Raw genomic sequence first — 27236 nt, forward strand, 5'->3', positions numbered from 1 at the left:
TCATTTTTAAGGTTCCACAGGACCTAAAATACACCTAAATGAAAACAGATCATCCTATCATAAAGCTGATGAATATGTTTGATAGACAGTTGTGTATTTTTGAGGACACATTGACACATTGGGGGTTTTAAATGGTCACTAATTACATTGTGAATAATCAATAAAGTATAAAGAGCACCGAGGCTAAAAAGCTTTTTAAATGAGTTATGTTTATGGTTTGAGATCTACCTGTCTGCCTAGTTTCATTCCAGCCAGAGACACCAACCACTGATACACACTTCGATAACATGCATTAATTCATTTTCTGGTAACTTGAGAGCAGCAGAACAAAATATAAGCACAACACTGACATATAATCACCATAAAGCAGAACATTGCCTATTTACATATTCTGTAGACACGGAACAATATTATCATTAATCTGGAGTTAATATTAACTCTCCTTTTAGCTCTGTTTCTGGTCTCCATCAACTGCTCATATCTGGCAAATATCTGGCTGCTACATGCTCCACTATGTTTACAGATAGTTGCTAACTTTGTCTGTCTGCTTTTTAGTGCTGGGCAAGTAGTTTACAGTAATTATTTTGCTGCCTGCTGTAACTGGATAAAATGATGGTCAGAGAAAAAAACAAAACAGTACAGTTGAGGGCCATAAAACCAAAAACAATGAGCTAAAAGACACTAAAATGGTCCACAGAGCCTAGGGGAACAGCACCATCAGGTAATAATTCTTTGTGGCTGATCACTATGATTAACAACTAAAACAATCAATCAGAGCCAAGAAAGATATTTGAATATTAAGTCTCATTCACAGGTTGTCAATAACGATTCTGGGAGCTATCCTCAAGCCACCACCCAAAGTCTTCAATATTTTTCTGTCTGTTGATTTCTTTTTTCATAGATTATCTGTCTCATTTACTGATATAATTCAATTTCAGCAAATATGACAAAAAGTTATTTTAATAAGTGCAGCTTTAAAGCTAAAACAAGATATTCATTGTTGGCAGAGGACAAACACCAACTAAAGGGATGCTTCACTTAAATGTCGGCTCTCAACATGGCAACCTAAAGGTTTGTTTCTATTTCAGCACTATAATGCCTCATGTCTGATCTTATTAGCGGTAATACATATTACATGTATCATAATAAACTATTAACCATTAATCAAAGTGCTCTGTATCCTATTTAATCACCTGTGAAGTAGATGTATGAGACATAGGCGCGGTCGTGGTCCTTTTCACACTCTGTGCCGTCACACACTATCACCCAGCAGCTGTAGGGCCCTGTGTCAGCAGCAGAGGGTGACGTCAGGATCAGCTGGCTGTACTTGTCACTGTGCTTGATGCTGGAGGCGGGAAACAGAAATGTAAGACCTTTCACATTCACATTAACTTAAAGCTTGTAACAAACTGCTGAGGTCTGCTTCCAGCACCTGAGGCGTGAGTCATTGAAGGTGTCCAGGTAGGTCGGGTATGACCATCCGATAGAGTTGCCTTTACATCTCAGCTCCACGTTCTTCCCAGGAGTCAGAGTTGTGGTCTGGCCCAGTCGCACAAAGCGTCCCTTATCTAAAACCTGGGTTAACAGGGACTGGCCTTTCCCTCCTACATCTTTGAGTTTGGGGTGTCTTATCTTCACCCGTTTTCCCCCTGGCCGGATCCGGTTCTCTCCTACGTCTTTTCTACGCTTGACTTGTTGGCAGGCACCTGGATACACAGAGGCACAGAGGAAGGAGGGTGATAGAGGCAAGATAGAAGGGAGGGGAGCAAAAATAATAAAGATATGTCACAAAATCATCTGTTACTGTGGCCTAATTCTTTACAGAAACAGCAGAGTCCAGACTAGTGTCTGCTCATCTGAAGGGCTACTCTTTGTGTTTCCCCCAGCTGTGATAACAGTTGAACAGGAAGTGTGAAATCCTTATTACTGGCACAAAATGTCCAGAACACCAGCCTGTCTTTTCAGCTGTATTTCTCACTGGGCACAGAGCATGTAAACCATAAAAGACGAGAACAAAATGATCAGTCTGTAGACTTTCAGGGTTTGTTGTTTTATTTTTTTGTTCGCCATTAATGAGAACTCCAAGGAAAGGTCAGCAGTAAAGGCCAGTTAATTAGAAACGCCTGTTGCATGCCTCAGAAGCAGCTGGTTTGAGTTGGTCTGCAGAAATACTTTGCAAAAAACTCACACAACTCTTATGCAACCTTCTCAATTTACATGCATTACATACAAGTATACATCACATACAAACATATATAGCAGATTGATTGCAGTGTGTGCCTGGGGAAAGACAAAATGATTGACAAATGAATAAAGTGTTTGCCATATGTAAAAAGATTTACTTCTTTATGAATCCACCTCCTCTTCTACGCCATCACAGAGCCCCCAGCCAATATTTGTACAACCTCAGACTATATAATCCTCCCACTGCTCCCTGGTTACGCTCCAAGTCCTCATGATGAAATTAACCATAATTTTGCCTCACTTATAAATCTACGAGACATATGTGGAGATGTGTAGACTCACCATTTTGGAGCTCCACCCAAAACAGTGCCAGGCAAAGCACAACCCAGAGCTTCATAGTGTTCTGACGGTATGGTCAGAGGGGCGACTGCTCTGCAGGGGCCGGAGAGGTCTGAGAGGTTTGGTAAGGGGCTCAGTAGGAAAGGAGGTCAAGCTCGGAGCTTCACTGGAACTCTACAGGCTCCAGCTACCCTGTTTAGATTTCCAGCTCCATCCTCCTCACAGACTGAGAGGAAAAGGGAAAACAACTTCAGAGCCCTTCTGTTCACTCCCTCTCCTCAAACTTGAAGAGCAGAAACATGTACTCTGGAGCCCTCTGCTGGATCTTAGGGTGAATCATAGTGCTTTTTAAAGTCTTACAACACTTCTTACATGCCCATATGCACATTGTTCAATTCAGTGACCAATAGCTCTTTCAGTGTATGCATTGGCATGTGAGTGTTGTTTTATGATAGACTAAATGTGGACCTAGACTTTGACCTAAATTCAAAACCTACTGCTGCTCTGTAGGGGTTCGTAGTTGCACACCTCAAAACATGTGACAGCAGGTGTTTTGCACTTGACTGCTCATGGTAAAAAGCATGAACATACACTGTTAGCAAAATCAACACTGGCACAAATGTTACACACCTGCCGAAGCGAAATGTGAGCAGTGTGGGATGTCACACGGAAATCAGTTTGCTGGTTTGTAGTCCATTTTAGGGGTCAACCACACACACACGTTTGCTATTGGTTGAGGTTTGCCGGTCAAAGTTCTGCTGGATAGGTTCAACCCCTCGCTTGCATAGAATAGAAGTGAATGCTGAGAATGAGTATTTGCCAATGTTGATTTTGTGTTTGTGTCATCAGGCCCTAACACTTGCTATGACGTCACTAAATGGGGTGTGGTCAGTATTGCATAGACTCATAGAGGGCAGTGAACCAGCAGTTTTTGTCATTTGTAATTACACCATTATTATGAATACTGTTGTAATCATAATATATCAGCTTTTTATTTGATTGTATATGTAGTTTAACTCAGACTTACAAAGTTATCTTAAGAGCTCTCAGCAGCTTTATGACTGTAATAATTTACAGTCTTAGTCTACAGTAACTACACACTGTATAAAAATAATACTGTTTGTAAATAATATCTGATGTTTTTATCTTTTATATGTGTTGGATTGGACCAGAAGGTATGCACAAAAACTAGGAAAAGCTGCTTCTTTGTCTTACTTTCCACTCTAAATGGCCACATGGTGGCGTCATTTACATTTAAAAAGTGTACCAGTTCTTCTTTGATTTATGGTCTAACCTTGCACCACATTTCATTAAATTAGTTTTTCAGATATGTTGCTAATAGACAAAAAATAATAATAAAATAAATAAACAAACACTGGCTTACTGGAAAATACATTTATTGTTTTTGTCTGTGCAGTTGTTAACAAGTGGCACTACATCACAACATCATGATTATTTCTATGTACTTTATCCTGTAACCTCACTGGAAGACTCTACAATGTCAATGTAGAGGTTCAGTATAGTAGAAATTATCTACCTTACTCCTGCTTGAGAGTAGCTTCTGAATTTGTTCCACATCCACTTAAACCACTGAACACATCAGTCCATTACCAGCATCCTACAGCCTCAGTATCTGACCTCTTGAAAAAGTGTAGGATTTCTCCTCTTCAGATGGTGTAACAAATTGGCAGTACAGGTGAAAGATCTGACGGAAAACAAGTTTCTACTGTAAACTAGAGCTCACTGAGCCTTACAATTCATAGTACAAAAAACAGGATGGCCCCTAAAGGATTGAAGAAGAATGTAAGCACTCAGTATTCATGCAGTCTTCAAACCGGTTATAAAGCAACACTGGCTCCAGTCTCTGAAGTAAGACATTGAACGCCAGAGAACAAACCTGGAAAAATGCCTAGTTCATCTAAATTATTTCGCAAGATAGATAAAATACTGTAACTTGTAATTAATAGTTGCCCCTGCTGTTAGGTGGCAAAGTAGTCTGTCAAAGAGAGAATCATTTCATGACGGTTATATTAACAGAATGTCTGCAACTGTATCAAAATAGCATAAAATATCAGAGAAACAGGAAAATACGACATGCCGTAACCTGATAGCGTGAAAAAAGAAACTACAAATACTTTAGCTTGAGGAGAGCTCTGTATCAAATAATCTTCAGATTGTAACAGTTCATAGATAAAAGACACCCAAGCAAAAAATTTTAAAAAAAGTGAACCTGTGCTGAGTAAAACCACCACAACAGCTAGAGAAACCTCAATATCTATACAGCAAAGATTGATAGGATCTGTTACATAATACCAACAGAAGCCTGAAACTTTCCACAAGCCGCCCTACATTCAGGTCTCTGACATATTCAGTAATCTGACTCGAGTCATGACATGTTAAGTGCCCAGAAAACTATTGTACAGGTTGTACTTAAGTCTAAATGTGGCAGCGTCTTTAGGATCTTTTTATACAGATATCACAATTTCACATGGAAAACAACTACGCACAAAATAGTTCAAAAATATATTTCAACTTGACAACACATCTTTAAGCTAATCCTTTCCTTTCCTCAGCGTTGTACACTTGTGTCAAAGAACAATGAGTGCTTTTACCACAAACTAACATTAATACTAGTAAATAATTGGTGTATCAGAATCTAATTATATCCTTTCATTAAATGGATAACACAGATTTTCCAACACTTTCAAAAACCCACCAGTAATAACCTAAAAAAAGGGGTGTGTCATGCACTAAAAACTCACAATGAAACAGAAAAGCTTTGCTGCAGTCTCGGCATTGACTGCTTCAGTGTTAAAGGAAATGAACATCACTCTCCAGTGTGTTACCTGTCCTTTTCAACCCTGCCTCCATGCTGTCCACAAAGTGACCTACAGGATGTGGTTCCATCACAGTGGTAAGAGCGGCTCCCCCCCGTCATGTGGCTGCTGATACAGAATACTGACACCGTCTTCACAGACTGAATGTGCTTGTGACTAAGGCACACGTGGTGAAGCTGTATGAACAGGTGCATCGAGGCAGAGCGGCTGTGTGCTTTTATGCATCTGTGTGCCTCACGGAGTCTGTGAATGAGCTGGTAAACTTTAACACTGGCTGGTCTTCTCTGGGCAGATGAAACGCTCCTGGTCTTTCCCTGCAGCACCCATACCAACCTGCTTCTCGCTGCTGGTTTTGTTGACCTCCTGGGCGCCACTGCTGTTTGAAGGGCCCTGGCGTAGGCGCTGGCGCTCCACGCTGTGCCACATGCCGTAGCCAAAGTAGATCAGGAAGCCTGAGAAAAAGTGTTGGAAGAGTAATGAGATTACAAAAAAACACAGGATAAGGTATCACATCTATAAAGGGGAAAGTTTTACATTTTTAGGAAATATTCGCTGTCTTGCTGAGAAGTTTATGAGATATAAATAAAAACTCCAGCCAGGGAACAGTTAGCTTAGCTTAGCATAAAAACTGGAAACATTAAAAAAAAATACCGTACCTCTAAAGCTCACTAATTAACGTTTGCTTAATCTAGTAGTTTAAAAACATCACGTTGTGGTGTAAAGAAGGGTTTATGTGCCGAACTATTTCTTGGCTGGTAGCAGTGACTTCTTGGAGTCTCCAGTGGTTGCCTGGCAACCTCAGGGTGATGACAAGATGCCAGGAAGTCACTGCTCCCAGCCAATACACAGCAATGCTAGCTGTCCCCCTTGTTTCTAGTCTTTATGCTAAGCTAAGCTAACTGTCTCTGCTCTAGTTTCATACTTGAGAGTGGTATTGATCTTACTTAAGACAAAAAAGTATATTTCCCGCAATGTTGAACCATTTCTTTAAATATGTATTGGGTTAAACGCACTGTTACCTGAATTAAATTATAGATTTCTTTGGGTTTGAATATTATTTGAAACATTTAGGATAATGTAAGTACACAACTCCACAAAATATATAACATAGGTCTAGTTTATAAACATTTTAATGCAGAAATGTTACATATTATAGCTTTAAAACAGTACACTCACCCACAGCCATCCACACCGAGAAACGGATCCACGTATCTCCACTCAGCTGAACCATGAGGTAAATATTGACAAATATGCTCAGAATGGGCAGAAAGGGCAGAAGAGGAACCTGTGAAGGAAACAAGCACAAAATCTACCATCAATTTATTTGTACTAGATTGCTCTCATTCCATAATACAGGACTTAGTGAGCTGCCACGCACCATGAAGGAGACCTTCTTGGTGGTCTGAGGCTGCCTGCAGACCATGAACATGCAGCCACTGAAGATGATGAGGCACAGGCACAGCGATGCCAGGACCCACACTTCCAGACGAAGGATGGAACCAATATGGTACGTGGTGAGATAGCTGAGCACACACACTGCCAGCACTGTGGTTTGAAAAACACAGATGCTTAATTCTGGGGTCTTTAGTTGGTTTGTTTTTTATCATAAAAAATGATTTTAACCTGCTTACCGAGCACACAGATGGCCATGTTGACCACACTGGAGGAATGCTCAGAGGGTGAGACAGGAGGGTGCAGGACGGCCTGCAGTGTGGAGCTGCCTCCCTTCAGCATGTTAAGGTGAGACTCCGACTCCGTCAGGTCAGACTCGCCCCCCTCAGAGGACAGGTATTCCCTCTCAGCTGTGCCGACCCGCCGCTCCATAGATCCATCTGGTTGGTACCTGAACCACAGACATCAAAAGGTCAGAGGCTGTTTGCATAAACTACCTTAAACTTCAGAGAGTTTGTCTCTTGTGCAAAATGTTTCCCTAAGCTGAGGGGTTCATTTAGGAGTGTTACATGAAGCTGCTTATGTTTACGCCTTCCCTAAGCGTTTAAAATAAGTAGTTATTGTCATAATACAGCACACTTGTGGCCATGAAACAAAAAACATCCGTATCTACAGCCAGTGTTTGGTTTGTCCTATCTGGGCTACTGTAGAAACATGGCAGACTCCATGGAAGACGACCTACAGCATCTGTACATAAAAACATCTCATTCTAAGTTAGCGAAAACATAACGATTTCTATATTCAAGCGATTACACACAGAATGTGTCTTTAATCATCAGAAATTCAGCCATTTTCTTATGTTACGCAAATTATTTCACTTTACGGGACGGCTGTAGATCCTTTAGAAGTTTCTAGCAACCATAAGGGGATACTTAAGTAGCTAAGGACAAACACTCAAGATCAAACGGTTTTCCCTTACAACATCTCAAGCAAATCCTTATGGTAAATTTAAGTAACAAATTTTTCAGAGCCATCCTTAGATAAACATTTAAGGCCAACCTTAGCCTAAGTTGTTTTATGTAACCAGGCACAGAAATGAGCATTTAACTACAATTTAAAACCACACTTCTACTCTCAAAATATTTTTGTTTTCAGTGTCTCAAAGTACTACCTGTTTATATACAGCGTATCCTTTATACAGCTACAAATTATTTTCATTGTGAAATAGCTCACAGTGTTTGCTTTCACTTTATAAAAACAAACCAAGGCCTTTAAATCCAGTTTAAACCAGGGAACAAAACACTGTGTCTGTGTTTACTGCGGCTGTGGTGAGGAGTCAGCTTGGTGCAACCAGCAGAGGTGTACAGAGTTTAGCAAGTACAGAAAACTTAAGTAAACACCTTCGTTCACTCAAGCAGCCACTTCACATTCATACAATGGGAGCATTCACAGCTCTTACATCACCAGTGTGATGCAATAACATGAGGCGTATGTTACACCGATGGGCTTATTGTACCTGTGTGTGTTTTTGGAAAGCTATAAGGGAAACTGTTTCACAATGTTGCACAAGTAAGATTTCTTTCAAGCGCTATTTTAAAAAAAAAAGGTTATTTATAAATGTACCCACCTGAGAATCAGTACGCACACAGCGACCAGCGAGTAGGCCAGCAGAGTACCGATAGACATCATGTCCACCAGCGCTTTGAGGTCAAACAGGAAAGCCATGATGGCTATAGTAAAGCAAGAAAAACATAATTAACACAAACACTTTTACCGTCTACCATGAATAATTTTATCATTCCTGAACACTGGAACAGTCATTTTAACAACATACATGAAAACACTCATTACACCCACAGACTGTAGTGCAACAATAATATTCTTGTAATTATAAATGGAAACGCTGCTGTTTTCTGCACCGTACAACGAACACACATGAAAATTAACAGATGCAAATTAAATTTCATGCAGGCATGTTTTTGCAATGAGGAAGACACAAAAGAGCTAAATGTTTGCCTGGGCTGACAGCTGTAATCGTCTCCATACCGAGTGTCGTTTGATGTGAGATACACTGTGGTGTTCCCTCTCTTGTATCTCAGCATCAGACTCCGGTATGGAGCAGATCTCAGCAGCGCAGTTCAAACACAGAGTGCTGGTATGTCCGCTGCTCCTCACAAGAATACATTAAAACAGAAATAACAAAGAAAGCTCCCCTGTCCAGTTCTACCAGTTGCTGAGTATATGGCCTGTGCTCTGGGTGGATTGGTTTGCAGAGCCCCTCCCAGACACCCTAGCCCCAACACCCGAGCACAGTGAGCATGATGCAGCCACGTACCGTACCTGGATCCTACTGAGCAGGAAAGCTTTAGAGGTTTTCTATCATTGTATGAGCACCACACCAGGCCCCAAAGGCCAACCGTTTATTTACTTTACCATTCGAAGTAGTCGACATCCAATTGACTTTAAATCTAACTTAACAGCCTTCTCAGGTTGAGAGAACGTTGTCAGGCCAGGAGTTTCCAGTCTATGCTCGCTTTGTAATCTATTTTCATGCTTTGTTAATCCGACATGTAAAAACGACACATCATGGTTTTACTGCGGGTTATAAACCGGACTATGTTTTGGCCAGCAGCAGTGACTTCCTGGAGTCTTGGCATCACTATTGTTGCCAGGCTGTAGCTTTTTTTAATTAGCATACACACAGGAGAGTAGTATCGTCTCATCTAATTCCCGCCAAGAAAGCAAATAAGTGTTTTTCATAGAATGTTTAACTATTTTTAATCTTCAGTTAGTTACTTTCCAGTAAATAATTATTTATTTTTTTTACATAAAAGTGACTAAAAGTAAGACGGACTGAAGTGGTGAACACAGATAAGATAAGATATGTTTTCTCACATGCTTTTGGAAACACCGTCACCAACTTTAACATGCAGTCACCACCATTTAAAAACCCCAAACAAGTGCACGATACAACCCCATGATAGACGAGTCCTCGTCTCGGGAGCTTACCCGCAGTGGTACCTGCCGCCATGGTGGCAGCCACAGGCGACTGCCGCTTACTCACTTTGGACATAAATTTGAACAGAATACCGTCTCGTGCCATGGCAAAGAGAATGCGCGGCAGAGGGAACATGGAGCCCAACAGGCTAGGGAGAAGAGGGTTCATGGTTAAGTTGAGGGCATTCTGGGAAAGAAAACATGACACCTACACAACTGTGAAAGATCAACATGTGTATATATGAAGGGAAAACCTCCGAAAACTGCATAATTTAAAAGCAGAAAGCAATTTCAGGAAGAAAAGAACCAAATGTTTAAATTATCTGCATCCCGGACTGTATCTTTCACAGTTGATTGGTGGAGAAAGATTAGCAGGAGTGATCTCAGTAGACTCTCCCCACGGCTCTCACCTGCTACTACACCGGAGGTCATAGTGGCAATAAGTGGGGTCTTCGTCTTAGGATTGATTCGGGCTAAGACTTTGAAAAGCACCCCATCCTCTGCCATAGCATAGATTACACGAGGCATGGGGAAAATGGAGCCCAGCAGACTGCATGAGACAGCAGAGACATGCAAGACCAACACGTTAGTAAAGGGCCCCAAACACAGACACACACGCACACTTACACCTACAATCACTTCAGAGCATAATTAAAGTCTATGTCTTTCTTTCCTGTTGGCACTTATGCCATGGTATAATCTTTCATTATGTTTTATCAACTTAAATGAATGGAAGACAATAGATTGTGGCTGCTTTCAAGAGCAAATTATACATCGCAAATGTTTTTAAACAGTCAAATTTGTACATTTTAGTTGTTTTTCTCCATTTTGAAAGCTTGTTTAGAGTTGGATTTAAAGGCGTGGGCCCTCGAGTAATTACATTTTACCAGGAGTGTAAACATTTAGTCCAAAGATATAAATGTACCAAAATGTGTGTTGAAGGGTTTTCACAGCTCATAGAAATTGCTGCCAAAGGGCGGACCCCAAACTAACAGCCTAAACACTAATTGCAGGCATTAACTTATCCAAAATGTAATTGGTTCAAGTCAAATTGAATAATATGCACATGAATGCAGATCATGGGATAAGTTGTTGACTGACATCCACCAGGGTTTATTGATGTCAGGGGAACTGATATAGTGAACCTCCAGGTAAGAAAGACAGAATAAAGTCACACCAATATAAACTTGCCCACCTTATTTATGATACATCAAATTAAAAATAGTATATCACAAAGACATGCAGGTGTCTGAAAACAGAAAGAATTAAGCACTGCACCCACCATGCCCCGTTAAGCAACAGGAATCAATCCAATAACAAGACATAGACAGAGATGTGGGGTCATAATTTTGGCCAGATCTCATTCACCATTATCACCCATCAATTAGAAATTAAAGTGATATAAATTCAGCTGACTCAAACATAGTAAATCAAATATCTAAAAAATACCATGAATATTATTTTATATTTTGTTCTCAGCTTATTTTACAAAGGCAAATCCAGCATTTACCTGGTAGAGAGGGCACACAGTGAACCTGCAGCGACCACATACTTAGCAGGACCCCAGCCCACATACTCAAAGGCCATGGGCAGAGGGCTCTTCTCATCCAGCAGGTAGTAGGGCATCATCAGTGTGAGCGCAGCTGACACACCAAAGTACGCCAGGAAACACACAGTGAGTGATACCACGATGCCGATGGGAATGGCTCTCTGAGGGTTTTTCACCTCCTCGCCTGTCGCAGAAAGACATACATATATCTTTACATTTAGCTTTGACAGCAGTGGATGGAGAGGGGTACCTCCTTTCCACCCCAGTTTGGTGTCAAATTCGGTTAACACATTAATTCAGATTGATTTTAAAAATAAGTAATGATCTGTTAGTTGGCCACATTTTAGATGAAGTAAGAAGTTCAATGAAAACGGACATGGACAGGAAACAAAACAATGCATTGATAATGCCACCTTTTGATATTTCTATTCAGTGCTTTAAATATGTGCCACATAATGTAATAGATTTGATATTGGTGCATGTGATGCGATTCAATCAGCATATATATATATATATATATATATATATGTATACACACATATATTTTCCACCCTCTTACCACCCCATGACTATTTCTCTAGATCCGCTCCTGAGCTTTGATTTCACCCGTCAGTGGCTCACCTGTAGTTGCTATGCAGTCAAATCCAACAAAGGCATAAAAGCAGGTGGCAGCTCCTGCTAAGGTCCCGCTGAAGCCGTATGGCATAAATCCTCCAACTCCATAATCACTGGTCACATTGGCCGTCACTGACAGGTTCCTAAAACATAGAATTTCACAACATTTAGACTAAAAATTTAGGTGACGTGAGGAAGAGTTTGGCCACTGCTGTCCTGAGTGTTTGATAGAGACTGCATGTTGGACTGAATAAACACAAACCAACCAAACCAACAGAAATAGAGATGGTTAACAATGCATGAAAATAGAGTACATGTTATACAGACATACAACTAACAGTCAACAAATGAATAAATTACCTTGTAACTATGGTGACATTTATAAGGGATTCTTCAGTTATCTTCCAGTTGTGTGTGTCGCCTTTGACGAAGCCCGAGATGATGACGAACAAGAGTACGAGCACGTTGATTGAAGTGAAGACTTTATTGACCCAGGCGGACTCCTTCACCCCAAACGACAGGAGTCCTGGGATGAGTGAAAAGGCAACAGAGCTCAGTACAGTACTGTGATGTTTTATTGTAGTTTAACTCACTTAAAGCTACATTATGTAACTTTTCTACCTTAAAATAATAGCTTCAAAATAATGTTGATGTTATACTCATTTAATAATAGGTTAATAATAGGGTGAATGCCGCACTCTGCGCCCACTATGCCTGCTGTTGCATTATGTAACTTCCATTATGTAAATTGTAAGTCCACAGGAAGAGCACCGGGCTTTGACGCCAATTTGACATAGTGGCCAAACCATGCAATTACAGTAATGGCATCTGTCACGTGATGCACACTGGCCCAAAAAATACTTTATCCCATAAGGTTACACTGTGAAAGAAGAGGCTGTAAAACGCTGAATACAGTTTTTCTCAGCTAGATGACTCACTTCACTATCAGAATTTGATCCATTGAGTCCAATAACACCTTTAAAGTCTAGAACAATTAAATCATTTATCCTCATTCAAAATAACTGACGGCTACACTGGAAGTTAGCCGCTTGGCCGGCAGAAGTGTGAATTCATCTGTGAATTCATCTTTAATTTATTTGTAGTAGGAAGTGGCTTTTATTTGCTTCATGTGCCACTTAGAAGCTTTTATCGGAATGAACAGAGTGCCGGTAAATGAATGTGTGTACCACATTTCAAGGCAATCAAATAACTAAGCAAGCTACAGGTAAAGTTTGTTTGAGTGTCATTAATGTGTTGATGGGACCGTGTGTAATAAATAATAATAATTAATGACACAATTTGTCAAAAGGATAAATGTCCAGACCATAGCAAAAAGAAGGATAGTTGCAAACCTCAGTTCTTCTATTAGTTTTCACAAAAACAGGAACTGGTCTTTTTTTCTTCTGTAATTTGGTTTTGATGGTTAAATATTGCCTAAGTTTTACATCTGTCATCCTTAAAAACAACCAAACACTGGTGGACTGTTTCTGACCTAATGTTATTATTGCATTGGCAGGCCAATGGATAAAACACATGATAAAGTTTGGTTAAAGAGGGTCATAAATGTGGAATTTAACCAAAACATGTCCAGTTTGAATCCCTGGACTGTCATGAATCTGACCACGGGAAATGAATATGGATCACTCTCCAAGTTACCAGCAGCTACTGATGATACTAAACCTTCTGCTAAAGCTTCTCAGTAGCCTGAGGTTGTAAAGACACTGTAGCCTACTTATACTGGGAAGTTCCCAGCTGTGTGTGTGACTGTGGGAAAGAGAAGATGGGTGCTGCTGAAATCTAGCAGCATGATCAGGGAGTTTTTAAAAAAAGGAATGGGGTGAATGTGGGCTCCCAGTGGACTCTCGCTGCCCTGTCCTCTTAAACACTTAATCACACAATATCCTGCCATCTCTTTATTGGATTATGCCAGCTGTGGCTCATGAAAGTTGGCTGTGTTATAAATGTACCAACATATCGACTTGAATTGAATGATTTTCAGCCTTTATTTTGCTGCCTTACCAGAAAGCAGCAGTATCAGGCAGACGGCAAAGAAGTCGGGGTACTGAGCCAAACCAGGAGAGTTCATGCTGAAGTAGGTCTTACAGAATATCTCTATGTGTCCTCCTATCATTTCATCAAAGGTGCCACTCCAGGCCCTGGCAACTGAGGAGGTACCTGTAAAAAGCAAAAAACACACAGCATGAAGAATCTTCTTTTAAATAACGTACTTCAAAAGATTGCCACTAACTCACCAATCACATAGGAGAGAATGAGGTTCCAACCAGTGATGAAGGCCCAGATCTCGCCTACAGTCACATAGCTATAAAGGTAAGCAGAGCCGGTCTTGGGGACCCGTGCGCCAAACTCAGCGTAACACAGGCCTGCCATGACTGAGGCTAGGGCAGCAATTAAGAAGGAGATGACGATGCTGGGGCCAGAGTCGCCTTTGGCCACCTCACCGGCCAGGACGTAGACACCGGCACCCAGAGTGCTGCCCACCCCCAGGGCGATGAGGTCGACGGTTCCCAGGCAGCGGCACAGCTTTGAGTCTTCCAGGTTGCTCAGGTCGACCACCTTCCTGCGCACCAGGGAGCGGCCGAATGACAGGATCTGCTCCAGCATGTCGACACCTGCTGACAGAGGGAAAGAAAAAAAAGTGAAAATGCCTGGTTTACTTTACTGTGACATAGATAGATTTTACTTACTTCACTTGCCAGGCAATGAGTTTAAATAAGAATTATATAACATGCTCTGCAGTATGAGTAAGGGTAATTTGATTGGATGATATGTAGGTGTACTATTATGTGTGCATGCAGCATGGTGGCCTCTAAGGTGCAGAGACACACGTAAAGAAGAAATATTTCAAACATCATCATCAAGACACAGTGCAAGAAAAACTACTACTGTACTAACTACTATTCTTTATCTTAGCAAGTTAGCATCAATATTTGCATTCAATAGAAGGCGCAAGAATTGTGATATCAAAGGTCAGGTCTGTGAGCACGGTTTGATTTAACTCCACAAGATTTGCATTTTTAGCAGCTCTTGCAGCTTTTTCTCTTGAGAAATAACATAACGTGAGGATGAAGCAAAGGTGGGGTTAGGACTGTTGAGAGACTGACATGCTTTGCAGGAATGCTGCCATGTGCTATAGCCTGCAAGTTGTACAGTAGCGTCCCATTAAAGTCTATTGTTTGGGGTTACGGTGCAGATCTAAGTACTCAAAGAGCTGCATTCATAAGAGCACCATGAATGCAGCACTATAACACAATAAAGACATTCCAGTGTCTTTCTTTACTAATTACTTAAAAAAGTAAATTGCAGAGTCTTCTTTGTTTTCATTGTTCCGTCTCTAAAAATGTCTCTTTTCATTAGTAAGATTGCTGGGGTTCCTGCCTAAAACATTTGCATGAATGCAATATGATAAAAGAGGAATGAAATATGCCTGCTCTCCAATAGGTTCTAGCTTGCTTTTGAAGTTAAGGCATTTTCTTTAAACCCACACTTTGATTATCTTGACCGTAAATTAACACTGACGACCGTCCAAATATGCATTGATCTCCATTTAAGTGTGGTTTTTTTTTTAGACCAAGAGAAATTAGTTTTGGATGTGACAGCTCATTAACATCACAATGTGGGCCGTATTACAGCGTCTGCAAGAATACAGTGGAAGAAAACGTAGTTTTTAAAAAATGAAGTAAAAATTCAGTTTTGGAAAACTGCCAATACAAATTGCATTAATCTGTATGCAGATACAGTTAACTTGTATCATTATTCCATACATGTATTGAATTTCTCTTCAAAGACAATTCAAAGACAGCTACTGCAAAACTTATTTATAGTTATTCTAAATTCATGTACAACCACTGTAGCGTAAGTGTTACATTTAAACTATTTCAGTAGAGACATGCACCTACCTGTTAGAGTGACACTGTGTGGATATGACTAAGTTCAGACACAGGAAAGTAAAAAGGCTGTTAGAAGTGTCTGTGCGTTTCTTCCAGCTTGCCTCTGCACATGTAAAAGTCAAATTACATCCACTGATCCCATGAGCCTCTGCCTCGAAACTCTGCTTCAGCACTGTGCTCAACACCAATTCATATGCTGGCATGTACACTGCAGAGCACGCCTCTGTCCCCAGTGTTTCTTCATAAGACCCTTAGACTCAGCCTTCAGTCCCGCCACAGGGGAGTGACGTCCCATGAGCAAGGAGGCAAGAGGGGAGGAGGGAACTCGAGGGAATTAGGGTGAGGGGAGGGAGTTCACCTCCAAGCTTGAGCTTTGGGTTTGAGTTAAACTCTGTGGAGACAGCATTGCACCATAAGCTCTCATCCTGGGAGCACACAGCAGGACAGAGAGGAGAAAGGAAGGAATCTTGGTGGTAGAATTAGTGATTTCTAATGCACACTCAGGCCAAATAGATCCCAGCTGCCCAGATGCTTACTGACTACTGATAAATGGTTAGGCAACTGGCGTTGACAAACATTGAGGCAGACACTTGTGTTTACCCAGTGCAGCCCACAGGAGTGCTGCTAAAAGCATGGGTGCTGATTGGTCAATGAAGGGTGGACGAGCTACAATACTGGGGGGTTAAGTCCTCCTAATGGAAGACAGGTATTGCTCAATGTTCTTTGAGCTATTGGACCCACGGACATTATAAAATCAATAGCATAGCTCACTGTGGTACACCACCAAAAGCCTGGCATCAACACAGCAACTTCAGTTACAAGTTTGAACTCTTGGAAGGGGAAAAAAAAGTCACATTTTTCCACCAAACACTGCCTGCGAATTACAACTAAGGTTGAGTTTGCAGTGGAGTGAATTTGTGCCAAGACCAGCTCAAACCAGCTTGAGATCTCAGTGGGAAGGTGGCAGCTGGCGGCTAGAAACACCGTCCAACCCACAGACCAGAGACTCCATGGCATGACAACAGCCAGCTCTCTCTCTCAGTTTGTCCAACCAGCCAAGCAGCCGAATATCGTGGCCCATCGCCCACCAAACCTTGGCTCCAGGGGCTGATTATCTGACCTGCATGCTGATGAGGAAAGCCAATGCTTTACTTAGTGGTGGGCAGGGTGGAGACACTACTGTTAATGCTGGCTGTTTGTCTTCAACACACACACAAACACACACACACACACACACACACACACAGACACACACATTCAAGGTACAGCCAGAAAGAAAAAGGGGGGATCTAGGTTGTCTGGTGGGTGCGAGTTTCATGGTATTTCCTGGGTGTATACGTATATGTATATAAATAACTGTATATATTGTTTTATTTTATGTCATTTTAATTTTTTTTCTGTGTGTAATTTGTGTTGAGCAATCTTGCGTTGTATAATGATAAATATATTTACTTTATTCTTGATATAAACTTAATATGGCTCCTTTCAAATGACTAAGTAACAGCAATTTTAATTAAAATGAAATAAAATGTGATACATGATACATGATAAAGTCTCTTCTAGAGTTCCCGTCCAGGTGTAAAAACCTGATGAAGTGCCCTCCATGGTGCCCTTCTAGTGGACGGATGTGGTAAAGTGTCCTCTAGGGCGCTAACCTTAACCCTGAGTAACCTGTTACACCATAAATGCATCACAACCTTCTTGCCGCTGGTGCCCTTTTCAGTTTTTTCACTTCATCAAACAGCCACGGTTTCTGGATTTTTATGTATCGTATGAACTACATTGACATGAAATAATGTAATAGGATCATCCTGGACCACATAAATACTTGCTATTGGAAGGAGCAGTTTTCACATGCAGGTATAGTCACTGTAACCATGGAAAGGATGGAAAGGAGTCACTGGCTCACCGTATCTCAATGTTGACATGTGCTAATTCTGTGAAGCCAATTGAATGCATTTGCCCTCCAATGGCTGAGTGACCTAGCTTCAAAATCGTGGATATGGTCAACAGATTGAGTGGTGTTTGCCTTGCGGACACCGGGACTGCTCGCTCCAGTTAACACTGTTGTCACCAGGAAATGTTAGAGTGAACAATTACTGATAAGGTAGACAACAGCTTTGAGTAGAATGACGACAGCAAGACTGACCCTCTAGATTAAAAGCAGCAGTCTTTGGGCCAGGAAGATACCTAGACCTCTATCTGACAAAAGATATAACTTGTTCATATGGATGTACCAAAGTCAAATAAAAGACAGGCCCACAGATAACTTCAGGTAATGGATAACAAGGACATCAGATCCCTTTTGTGAACTCTTAAGAAAATGAAAAGGTAATAAATAGCTATGTTTAATTCAAATAAAGGCTAATGTCCTTTATCCAATGTAAAGACACTACCAGACTGGATATATAGACCTAAATCACCTTTTGCAAATTCATCAATTCCAGCGTAGCTCACTGGAAAAAAAAGTATAAAAATAGGTTAAAATGTGTTTAGGAGGCCAATATTAAACATGCTTTAGACACTGAATTTAACGTAATGGCACAAAGCTTCTTCATATTACATTTTAAGAACAGTCTGGGGACTGAAGCCTGAAGACATTAACTGTTCTTAGGTGGGAGGATGAAGCATTATCTATGGATTCATTTATCCTCATTGAAGACTCCCTTCTCCCTGCTCTGCTAAAACTGATTTCCTGTCTCTATCTAGGTCAGTGGCCAAACCTTGTACTGTAGTACTCAGAGGTTTTCTGAGTCCTTCCAGAATTTTTCTGGGATTGTTGTGGCCTGAAATGCCAAGATTTCACTGTGAATTCTGTTTTTAGGCATTTTTTGCCATGACGTTACAGGAGAAATTGAAAATTTAAAAAAATAGTTGATATGTTGTTTTGTATAATTCACTGAAAAATTGCAGTGAGAATAAGATAACTCGTAGTTTGGTGCCATATGGTTCAAAGTTTTATGGGACAACTGCTATTACTGGTGAAAAAGTCACACAAGCAGATTTCAATGTGTTTGGTTGAATTTGCATTAATTGTTGCCATCACAACTTCCTGGAGGGATTGGTTTTTTGTATAATCAGTCTTTAAAAAAAACTAACCTATTACATCTTTACAAATTTAAAATGTAACACATAGACCTCTCATGCTTTAGAAAACTACATCAACCAAAGGTTTGGATGTGGGTCAATCTCAGGGTATTGCTGAATTCCATAAATCTTTTGTTTTGACACATCTGGCAACAGTAACAGATTCCTTTAAATATGATCTGTGATGTCCAAGAATCTTTTGGCCTGCGGGTTAATTGTGACCTCAAGTTGACTTTATTCCAAGTCCCTCGGGATGCACTGACTTCCAACAATGAATTCCACACTGAGAAGGCTAAAGCGTGGTTTACCATAAAACTAGCTGATGTGCATGGGGGATTTCACAGCTTTACAACCCTAAATAAATATTTGGTTTCCAACCTTCTTTCTGCTCTGTCATCATTACATATCTTTTTTTTTTTTTGGTCTTTTATATGAAGCAATACATGTACAGGCAATAAAACAAATATCAGACATGAACAAATATCATTTCCGTCATCAGGGCGCGCTTATTTTAATTAGTATAATGGGTGTAATATGAGTGCTCATCTAAACAGGGGCGAGTTATCTGATCTGTGTGATATTATCAGAACTGAATTGGTTTTATAATCATTGGACAATTAAGCTTTTTTTTGGCTCCTCATGCAGGAATGCAGCGCAGTAGGAGAGGGCGTGCAACAGGGCTTCCAGGCGTCAGTAAGTCAATCCCTTCTGCTTAGTTTAACTAACTACTTTTATGGGGTTTTTTTCTGTCTACTGTCCTGCAACAGATGGCTCCTCTGCTCACTGGTGTACAAAATACTGCTGAACATAAAAAGACATTTTGGTATGAGTTGCTGAAAGTATGAATATGTCAGAAGAACCTGATAAACTTAAAAACAGTCAAGTGTTGGTGTACAGATAAAATGCATAGTTTAAATCTTATGGGATCCATCTGTGTTTGCACTGGGGAGCTTCTCAAAATAGCGTCACGCCCTGTTTAACAGTGACAATCACTTAAGCAAACTGTAGATATTTTATGCTCTGTGCCAGAATGTGCAGTACTGTCGCTGTAAATTCTGCCTTTAAAATAGGCTGGCACACCCCTTAACATCTGAATTGGCCACACAAATGATAAAAGTAAACAAAGATCTGCCTCTAAATGTGTCCTGCAGTGAAAAGAACAAGGCAACGTTGATAAGCAGCTTTAATTTCTTCTTGATATCTTGCTCAGCCTTTTTTAGTATGAATAAATTGACTGTTTGAATACAGAATTAGTAAGTTAAACCTTTTAAATGTGGGACTTCCACCTTTATCGTTTTTATTAGAACATTTGGTGACCTCAGGTAATTACCAGCAGAGTTTCACCCAACATGAACCTCAGCAGGTCTAATCAGCCAGAATAAATGAAAACACCTGTGCGACTGCAGGGGCTTTCATACAGCTTTGTGGGTTTAGTCTTTTTGTTGTTTGCCTGCAGTTTCCAGGGTCTGTGACTTCTTCTGACATGTTACAGTCCACAGAAACTTTTAAACGTATTTTAAAATGATATATTATATATATATATATATATATATATAAAAAGGTTACTGTACATATATATATGATTTGCTAATCCAAAATAAAGAAATTGGAACCAGAGTATTAGCTCAGGGTTTGTCCATACAGGGTAGCTAATTGGATTCACCTGTCCTCACATGTGTAAACTGTTTCCTAATGTGAGCTGGAATGAAAACTCTTATGCTGGAAGTAACTAATACTACATTACAACCCGTAAAACCATAATTTTCTAAACAAATCCACGCTTACCATCATTATACTTGCTCAATTTTAAAGCTAGTATATCAATAAACCACTTCATTAACCAATATATTAATATAAGTACCCTCATAAAAAGATGTGCAATAGGACGATAACTCTTCGTAAATGACTTGAGGTCAGTAAATTGACCTACTTTTGGCATTGACAAGTCAGTGAGTGGTCAACCTGAAATGCCCTTTAACATTTTAAACAGGCCACAGGTCAGGCACCGGGCGGGCTTTAGGACCCAGCGGCGCAGCTGTGGTGAAGACAGCTGTAGCAATATTATGGCCGGATTTACCTGCGCGTTACCGGAGACCTTACCCATTTAAAGCTGATTTAAAGCGCATTATCACACTATTGTACACATGTGGTACGGTTGGTAGCTGTATTACGACCAGGGTTCAGTCATTCAGGAAGCCGAGGCTCATCTCTCAGCTGCTGATGGAGCACATCCGACTACCAAAGGTAACCAGCGCGGATCCGGTTGCAGTGATTGGCGACAATTTCCGCATTCTATCTTCAGTGTCACTTCAACACAAAGCTTTGCATGTGCGCTCAAAGTGACTGCAATGGTTGAAATCGTTAAAACACGCACACAGGCTGAATTAAAGGGCGGGGGCTGTGTCGGCCACGTAGGCAGCCAGGGGTCGACCTGCCCTGCTGCTATCAGCCACATTTCACAGCCTGTGTTGCTGTGGTGCTGTGTGGAGAGAGAGAGAGAGAGAGATGCACGAGAGAAGGAGAGGGAGTGAGGAGAGAGGAGGAGAGAGAGGAGAGAGAGAGATGAGAGGAGAGACGAGAGAGAGGAGACGAGAGAGAGACGGAGAGAGAGGAGATGGAGGATCGAGAGAGAGAGAGGAGACGACGAGAGGATGAGAGCGCAGAGGAGAGAGGAGAGAGAAGAAGCTGAGGATGAGGCTGTTTTGATGTGGTTCTTCCTCTCCCTCCTCCAGGTGGAGAGTGTCAGGCTGCTCGACAGAGTCTCCCCCAGAAGAAGCAGGGTGGGCACCCTCTACCTGACAGCCACACACACCATCTTTGTGGAGAACGAGGCTGGAGTGCGCAATGAAACATGGGTAGGCACCAAGGAGCAGGAATCAGTCGGTTAGGACAGTGGTTCCCACCCTTTTCTTCTTAAGGGACCCTTTTCTTTCACTTAGTAAACTGACGACCCCGGACTAAGTGACATATTTCATTATTATTAACCCAACTCAGTCACTGTGTGTAAAACAAGTGATTTGGATGAATTTTGAGCAGATTATTTCTTGTTTAGGGAACTTTTATACAATTATCTGTCTGTATTGTGGATTTTTTTTTCTAAATCCCAAATAGAAGCAGGTCTCCTTTACTAGCCTGGTGTGGCTACATGTTGTGGTCTCAATTAGAGGCCTAGTCCAGATTTTATAGAAATTCTTTGGATGTATGAAAGCTCTTAAAGACCACCGGTTCGCACGCTTGAAGCTGCTTAGATCGCCTAGACAAATCATCGTCAATATGAACATGCTACATTAGATCGTCATTCAGTTCATTTTACAGAAACCATGAGCTAATCGACATGGTATTCGATAGAAGTAACATTCATACTGGTTTAAATAAACAGTTTGATAGTATTTCCCACCTTTGCTGACCAAGAGTTTAGTGCTAAATGAATTAAAGGCCTGTCCCATATAGAGACCTGTTTCAAATAAGGCAGGTTTAGTTTAGTGATTGAAGCAAATAAAAGCCTGGGCTATTAATTAAAATTTAAGAGTACTTAATAGACATTTTTGGTGTTTTTTTTTGTCCCTGACACTTAGCCATCCTTCTATTACAATTTACTTTCCATTTACGTTTCTTCAGAGAAGTGAACCAGATGCTGAGATATAGGATATACAGGATGTGTATATTAAGTTTTCTAGCGCGCCTTAAAATCAAGAATGCCTCGCTACCCCACATGAAGCATCGGCGACCCCTACTGGGGGTCCCGATCCCCAGGTACACATCAGATACAAACATACACGTAAATTAAATGTTTAGAAATGTTGCTTGGTAAAAAGGCCTCAAATACAGTGCAAAGCACAAAATATGTGGAATATGGGAATGTGTGTTAGCAAGCTAGACAACTTTTTAAAGTCTCTTGTTACGATATTCACGATTATTATGATTCACTTTCATCCCTATAATGAAAATTAACTGATATATACTTATGAGTGTTTTTATCGCGATAACATCGTTTATCATCCCATCCCTAATAGAAGCATACAAAAGGTCTGTATTTATCTCACCAGGTGCTTCACAGTTTGGTGTTTAGTGTGGAGAAACAAGGCGCCTCCGCCTCAGGATGTCCTCTAATCATTCACTGCAAGAACTTCCAGGTTCTTCATTTCGTCCTACCTCGAGAGCGGGAGTGCCATGATGTTCAGTTGTCACTACAGCGTCTCTCCCAGCCAGGTAAACTGTGCTATCATGGGTCAGTTTGGATGTAATTCCTCAAATGTAGACCAGTGAACAAGAAAAGTCAATCAGAAGTTTATTATTGGCCTTTTACAGCTTTTTATAGCCATCTGTGTTGAATTTTTGTATAAAATATCTTTCCAGCATAAATATTTAACCGAATTTGAGGGATCCTTGTTGTTTAAATGTGGGATTTTTAACAAGTATATATTTAAAAAATGAGCAGCTGTTAATGTTTTTATGAGAATTTTTTTTCTACCGATTATTTGTGCCACCCTTAAAATCCAGTCTCAGTCAGGCTCTAGTTTTCATTTCCTCTGCTTTTGCAACACTTTGTTCCATCTAACTCGTACAAATCTGAGGTTTTGTGCATCAACCTTTATCTGACAGCCAGTATTGTGCCTTGCAGAGAGTTACGAGGAGCTGTATTGCTTCTCCTATAAGCCTAACGTTGATGAGGAGGAGAGACGGCAGGAATGGGACTTCTTGGGCCTCAAGGCTGATTACAGCAGAATGGGACTCCCAAACTCCCTGTGGAAACTCTCTCCAGTCAACCGACACTACAAGGTCAGTGAGCCGACATCTATGACCAGTTGTACTATTTTATCCTAATATGGACATGGCAGTGGCTTAGGCTTTTGTTATGTTATTTTTCAAAGGTGAGTGACACTTACCCAGCTGACCTGTTTGTACCCGAGTCTGCCACACCCCCGGTCATAGTGGGAAGCTCCAAGTTCAGAAGCAGAGGCAGATTTCCTACTCTGTCATACTACTCCAAAGAAAATCATGTAAGTTGACTCTTTTTATCTTCCATGTGTTCCTACAACAGCTCATCTTAAGTCCGGGTGCATGAAGCACTTCTCAGACTCAGATGAATGGGGATTGTGGCTGAACCAATCTCTTGACAGAAAGCTTCAAACCCGGGGAAAAAAAAATGTCAGCAGAAAAATGTAGATAAGAGATCATATATTAAGATGTAAAATGTCATGATGACATGTTTTGCTTGATTTTCTTGGCCAGTTGTTGCCAAAGTGACTTGTCAGTCGTCCTCGGCACCGCCCTCCCTCTTCAAGCAGCCAAAAGTTTTTGTTTTTAAAGAAATGCAAGCCTGAAAGTGAGTTTTGAAAGTAACAACCCCCCCCACAAGTAAACATTAAGTCACTGCTGTTGAGTTATTGATACTGAATGCCAATGTATTAAGACCATTTATTTGAAACCAGATAATTTTGAAGTTTCGCAATTACAAAAACTGACATACAAACTGTACATCAGATACAGACACTGAGCCTGAAATAAGTGAAATTAATGATCCTCTGATTGTAGTAGTCTCTGATTGTGTCCAGCTAAGACCGACCTACTGATCACTTGGGTTAAAGGCTTTTTTCTAATAATGTACGTCTACTACAACACAGCCAAGCTACAGGGTGTTATGAGCAAAAACAGATTCATTCTTTCTTTTTTTGCCAATTCAGTTTTGTAAAAAAAAGCTTTGTATATGGCAACAAGTAGATCTTCATCATGTCAGGCTCACAGGAGTAGACATTACTAAAAGACATGGAATAGGACATATTTAAACAAAAATAAGGAAAACATACAAATGTATAAAACAATAATCTGGGAAGAGAACCTATGCTTGTACACGGGAGATTCTTACCCACAAAATCCAAACGGGCACAAGTTCAAAAGAGGTCCCACGAGGAGATGTCGACTCTGTCATTAAATCAAAGTATTAATCATTACCATCCTCTATATCTAAATGAGGAAGAAGCCTGAACATTCATAATCTGTTCTATTAATCCTGGTCGGGACAGTTGGGAGTGCTTTATGTATGCGAGGTCAGCTTCCCAGGGTTGAGGGTTGAGTGTGTGTGGAGCTCAGTTTGTACAAAGGGGTTCCCCTCTGGTTCATGGGCCAGGAGGGAGAATCACACAACGGTCTCTGGCCCTTTTCCCCTTGTGGCTACTAAATGGACAAACGAGGAAATTTTGTGGTGGATTAATTTGAATTGAACATGCAAGGAAGGAAAGGACTATAAATTTGTATTCCCCCTGATTCTCACACATTTGATTATTGTTTTATTTTCTTTTAAATGTCATCCAAAGTAATAATTCACTGAAAGTCAACTGTCAAGACGAGTAAACATTCCTGTATGAAGCCTGAGTGCCTCTTGCCTCCTCCCAGGCTGCCATCTGCCGTAGCAGCCAGCCGCTGTCAGGTTTCAGTGCTCGCTGCCTGGAGGATGAACAGATGCTGGAGGCCATCTTGAGGTCCAATCCCCGCAGCGACTTCATGTATGTGGTGGACACCAGGCCTAAGGTGAGCCCTTTGTGCCTAAGGAACGGCCTGCGAAAATACAAGCGTTTACAGTACAGTACAGTATGCTGTATGTTCAGGTGGGCTTTATTTTCCGTACTGCGTTTTGCCAGCTGGATGTGCTCACAGCAAAAAAAAGCCTTGAAAACATCCTGGCTGTGTTCTTCTTCAACTGTGATCAATATTATGTAAGACATGCCAATTTGTGTAAAACAATACTTGCATTTTGTATTTTTTGCTCTTAAGTATGTTCTAACTACTGTCACATGTCTTTTGTAGCTGAATGCAATCGCAAACCGAGCTGCAGGAAAAGGCTACGAAAACGAAGACAACTACTCCAACATTAAATTCCAGTTCCTCGGTATCGAGAACATCCACGTTATGAGAAACAGCCAACAAAAAATGCTTGAAGGTAATTATCAAGTCTTCCTGAAATCATTTCTCACACTGATTTTTTATTTTATTTAATTACTCTAGAAACCAGCAGTGCATTCATCACTGTCAGAAATGTTTCACCGGGCCAGTGTTTGTTGAGCGAAATGTATATTTTCTGGCAGTGTCTGTTTTAAAAGGCTCCTTCTTCACATTACTAAAGCAGAGCGGGACCCGAGTCTACCCCTGTGGCTTTCATATGCACTCATGCAGACCGGACTCTGCTGCAATCAGGCCTCAAATGAGCCCACAGGAGAATTTCTGGGTATTGTGCAGGGGTGCTCCTAGGAAGACTTTGAATCCATCTGGATTTTATTTCTGAGCTATTTTGGTTTCCTGGAGTGGACAATCCGGGACCTTATCCCCCAAAGAGAGACCGAGGGCGTGAGAATGATGTGATTTCAAGTTTGAAAAGTTATAGCTGTTCTCAGTTGTGATAACTCTTTGCCCCCTGGCAGCACAAGGGAAGTATTTAAATGCTGGAGACAGCGCCTGCCCTTCAGAGACTCGCTCTACCCGATTACACAGACCCCCCGCCTGGCAGCATTTCTTCCTGAGTGGAAGTCTGCACTGTTACAAAAGGTTGAATGAACTCACTCACCTGCTCACTCTCCTATCAGTGGTCACACAGCGCTCTTACAGGTGCACTTTGTCACCTTTGTCACCTCAGTCGACACCATAATGAGTCAAGAGCAGATGTTTTCATACACTTATCTAAAAGCCTGTCTGAATTATGAATGTGATAAATTGTCCTGAGCAAATGAGACGTCAGCTGTGGAGAAACGGGTTCGTGTCACTCTGCCCCTCCAGTGAACTTGCAAATATTTATGTTGAACCCTGAAGATGGAAAAATAAATTTTTAGATTCAGTTCTACAAGATAAACAAACATAATGCAGGAAGCCTTATGGTACAGAAATGGATCTGTATTTAATAGTGTGTTATTGTGTTTGGACATGGCTTTGTCTTACATTCATATTTTAAAATAGACTGTCTACAGCCACGCTAGCTGCTCCCTTAATTGAACAGGTAGTTTCTTCTATGCAGACAGTTCTTTTAGCCATTTACAAATACATTTAGTACTAAGTACTTACTTTTACTTTACTTTTTGCCATGCTAATGCTATCATCCATTTTGCCTGTAACAAACAGATCTAAAAACATTTCTTCTCTCTTCTTATATTAGTCTTCTCAACACAAATCTGCAGTATTACTATTACATTTGTGTAACCTTTCTGCAGAGATATATATACGGTCATCAACAAATTATACTGTAAAAGCTTAAGATATTAAGGTTATTTGCCATTTGTGTTTGGGATTTCTTCCCACTCACTAGATGGAAAGTTAAGGGATCATCAAAATGATTAAAATTAA

General features: G+C 40.8%; 3 protein-coding genes across 4 annotated transcripts in view; 1 reads left to right on the forward strand and 2 right to left on the reverse strand.

Annotated features, from left to right (window-relative positions):
* Window positions 1–2770, reverse strand: part of pdgfrl (platelet-derived growth factor receptor-like) — a 5265-nt gene extending 2495 nt beyond the window's left edge. The window contains exons 1-3 of the mRNA XM_035669176.1: window positions 2527–2770; window positions 1433–1706; window positions 1194–1345 (exon numbers count right to left, since the gene is read on the reverse strand). Coding sequence (XP_035525069.1) covers window positions 1194–1345; window positions 1433–1706; window positions 2527–2581 — 481 coding nt within the window. The 5' untranslated portion in view covers window positions 2582–2770. The remainder of the gene's footprint in view (window positions 1–1193; window positions 1346–1432; window positions 1707–2526) is intronic.
* A 1142-nt stretch (window positions 2771–3912) lies between these two features.
* slc7a2 (solute carrier family 7 member 2) lies at window positions 3913–16030 on the reverse strand. Of its 2 annotated transcripts, none has more exons than XM_035669175.1 (12): window positions 15831–16030; window positions 14166–14546; window positions 13933–14088; window positions 12274–12439; window positions 11920–12056; window positions 11260–11482; window positions 10160–10299; window positions 8380–8482; window positions 6992–7203; window positions 6739–6905; window positions 6537–6645; window positions 3913–5812 (listed from the first exon to the last, which is right to left on the reverse strand). In XM_035669175.1, the coding sequence occupies exons 2-12, from the start codon at window positions 14533–14535 to the stop codon at window positions 5625–5627; spliced, it is 1971 nt and encodes a 656-aa protein (XP_035525068.1). In that variant the 5' UTR covers window positions 14536–14546; window positions 15831–16030; the 3' UTR covers window positions 3913–5624. The 2 variants fall into 2 exon arrangements, with proteins under 2 accessions (XP_035525068.1, XP_035525067.1); XM_035669174.1 differs by having other exon boundaries at window positions 5625–5812; window positions 14166–14543.
* Window positions 16031–20958: 4928 nt separating this feature from the next.
* mtmr7a (myotubularin related protein 7a) overlaps window positions 20959–27236 on the forward strand; it is an 11625-nt gene continuing 5347 nt past the window's right edge. The window contains exons 1-7 of the mRNA XM_035668686.1: window positions 20959–21152; window positions 21641–21763; window positions 22955–23117; window positions 23530–23687; window positions 23780–23908; window positions 25302–25436; window positions 25713–25845. Of these exons, the coding sequence (XP_035524579.1) occupies window positions 21129–21152; window positions 21641–21763; window positions 22955–23117; window positions 23530–23687; window positions 23780–23908; window positions 25302–25436; window positions 25713–25845 (865 nt within the window). The 5' untranslated portion in view covers window positions 20959–21128. The remainder of the gene's footprint in view (window positions 21153–21640; window positions 21764–22954; window positions 23118–23529; window positions 23688–23779; window positions 23909–25301; window positions 25437–25712; window positions 25846–27236) is intronic.

This window comes from Morone saxatilis, unplaced genomic scaffold (genome assembly GCF_004916995.1).
Source record: "Morone saxatilis isolate NCDOM2014 unplaced genomic scaffold, NCSU_SB_2.0 Contig22, whole genome shotgun sequence".
NCBI classification, from domain to species: domain Eukaryota; kingdom Metazoa; phylum Chordata; class Actinopteri; family Moronidae; genus Morone; species Morone saxatilis.

What these genes read in the sequence shown, in the direction of transcription:
- slc7a2 (XM_035669175.1), bottom strand. Translation starts at nt 14,535, where the DNA reads ATGCTGGAGCAGATCCTGTCATTCGGCCGCTCCCTGGTGCGCAGGAAG. An exon ending in CTGTGTGCCCTCTCTACCAG is followed by an intron (nt 10,300 to 11,259) that starts GTAAATGCTGGA and finishes TGTCTCATGCAG; the next exon opens with TCTGCTGGGCTCCATTTTCC. An exon ending in GTGTGCGTACTGATTCTCAG is followed by an intron (nt 7,204 to 8,379) that starts GTGGGTACATTT and finishes TCTGTGGTTCAG; the next exon opens with GTACCAACCAGATGGATCTA.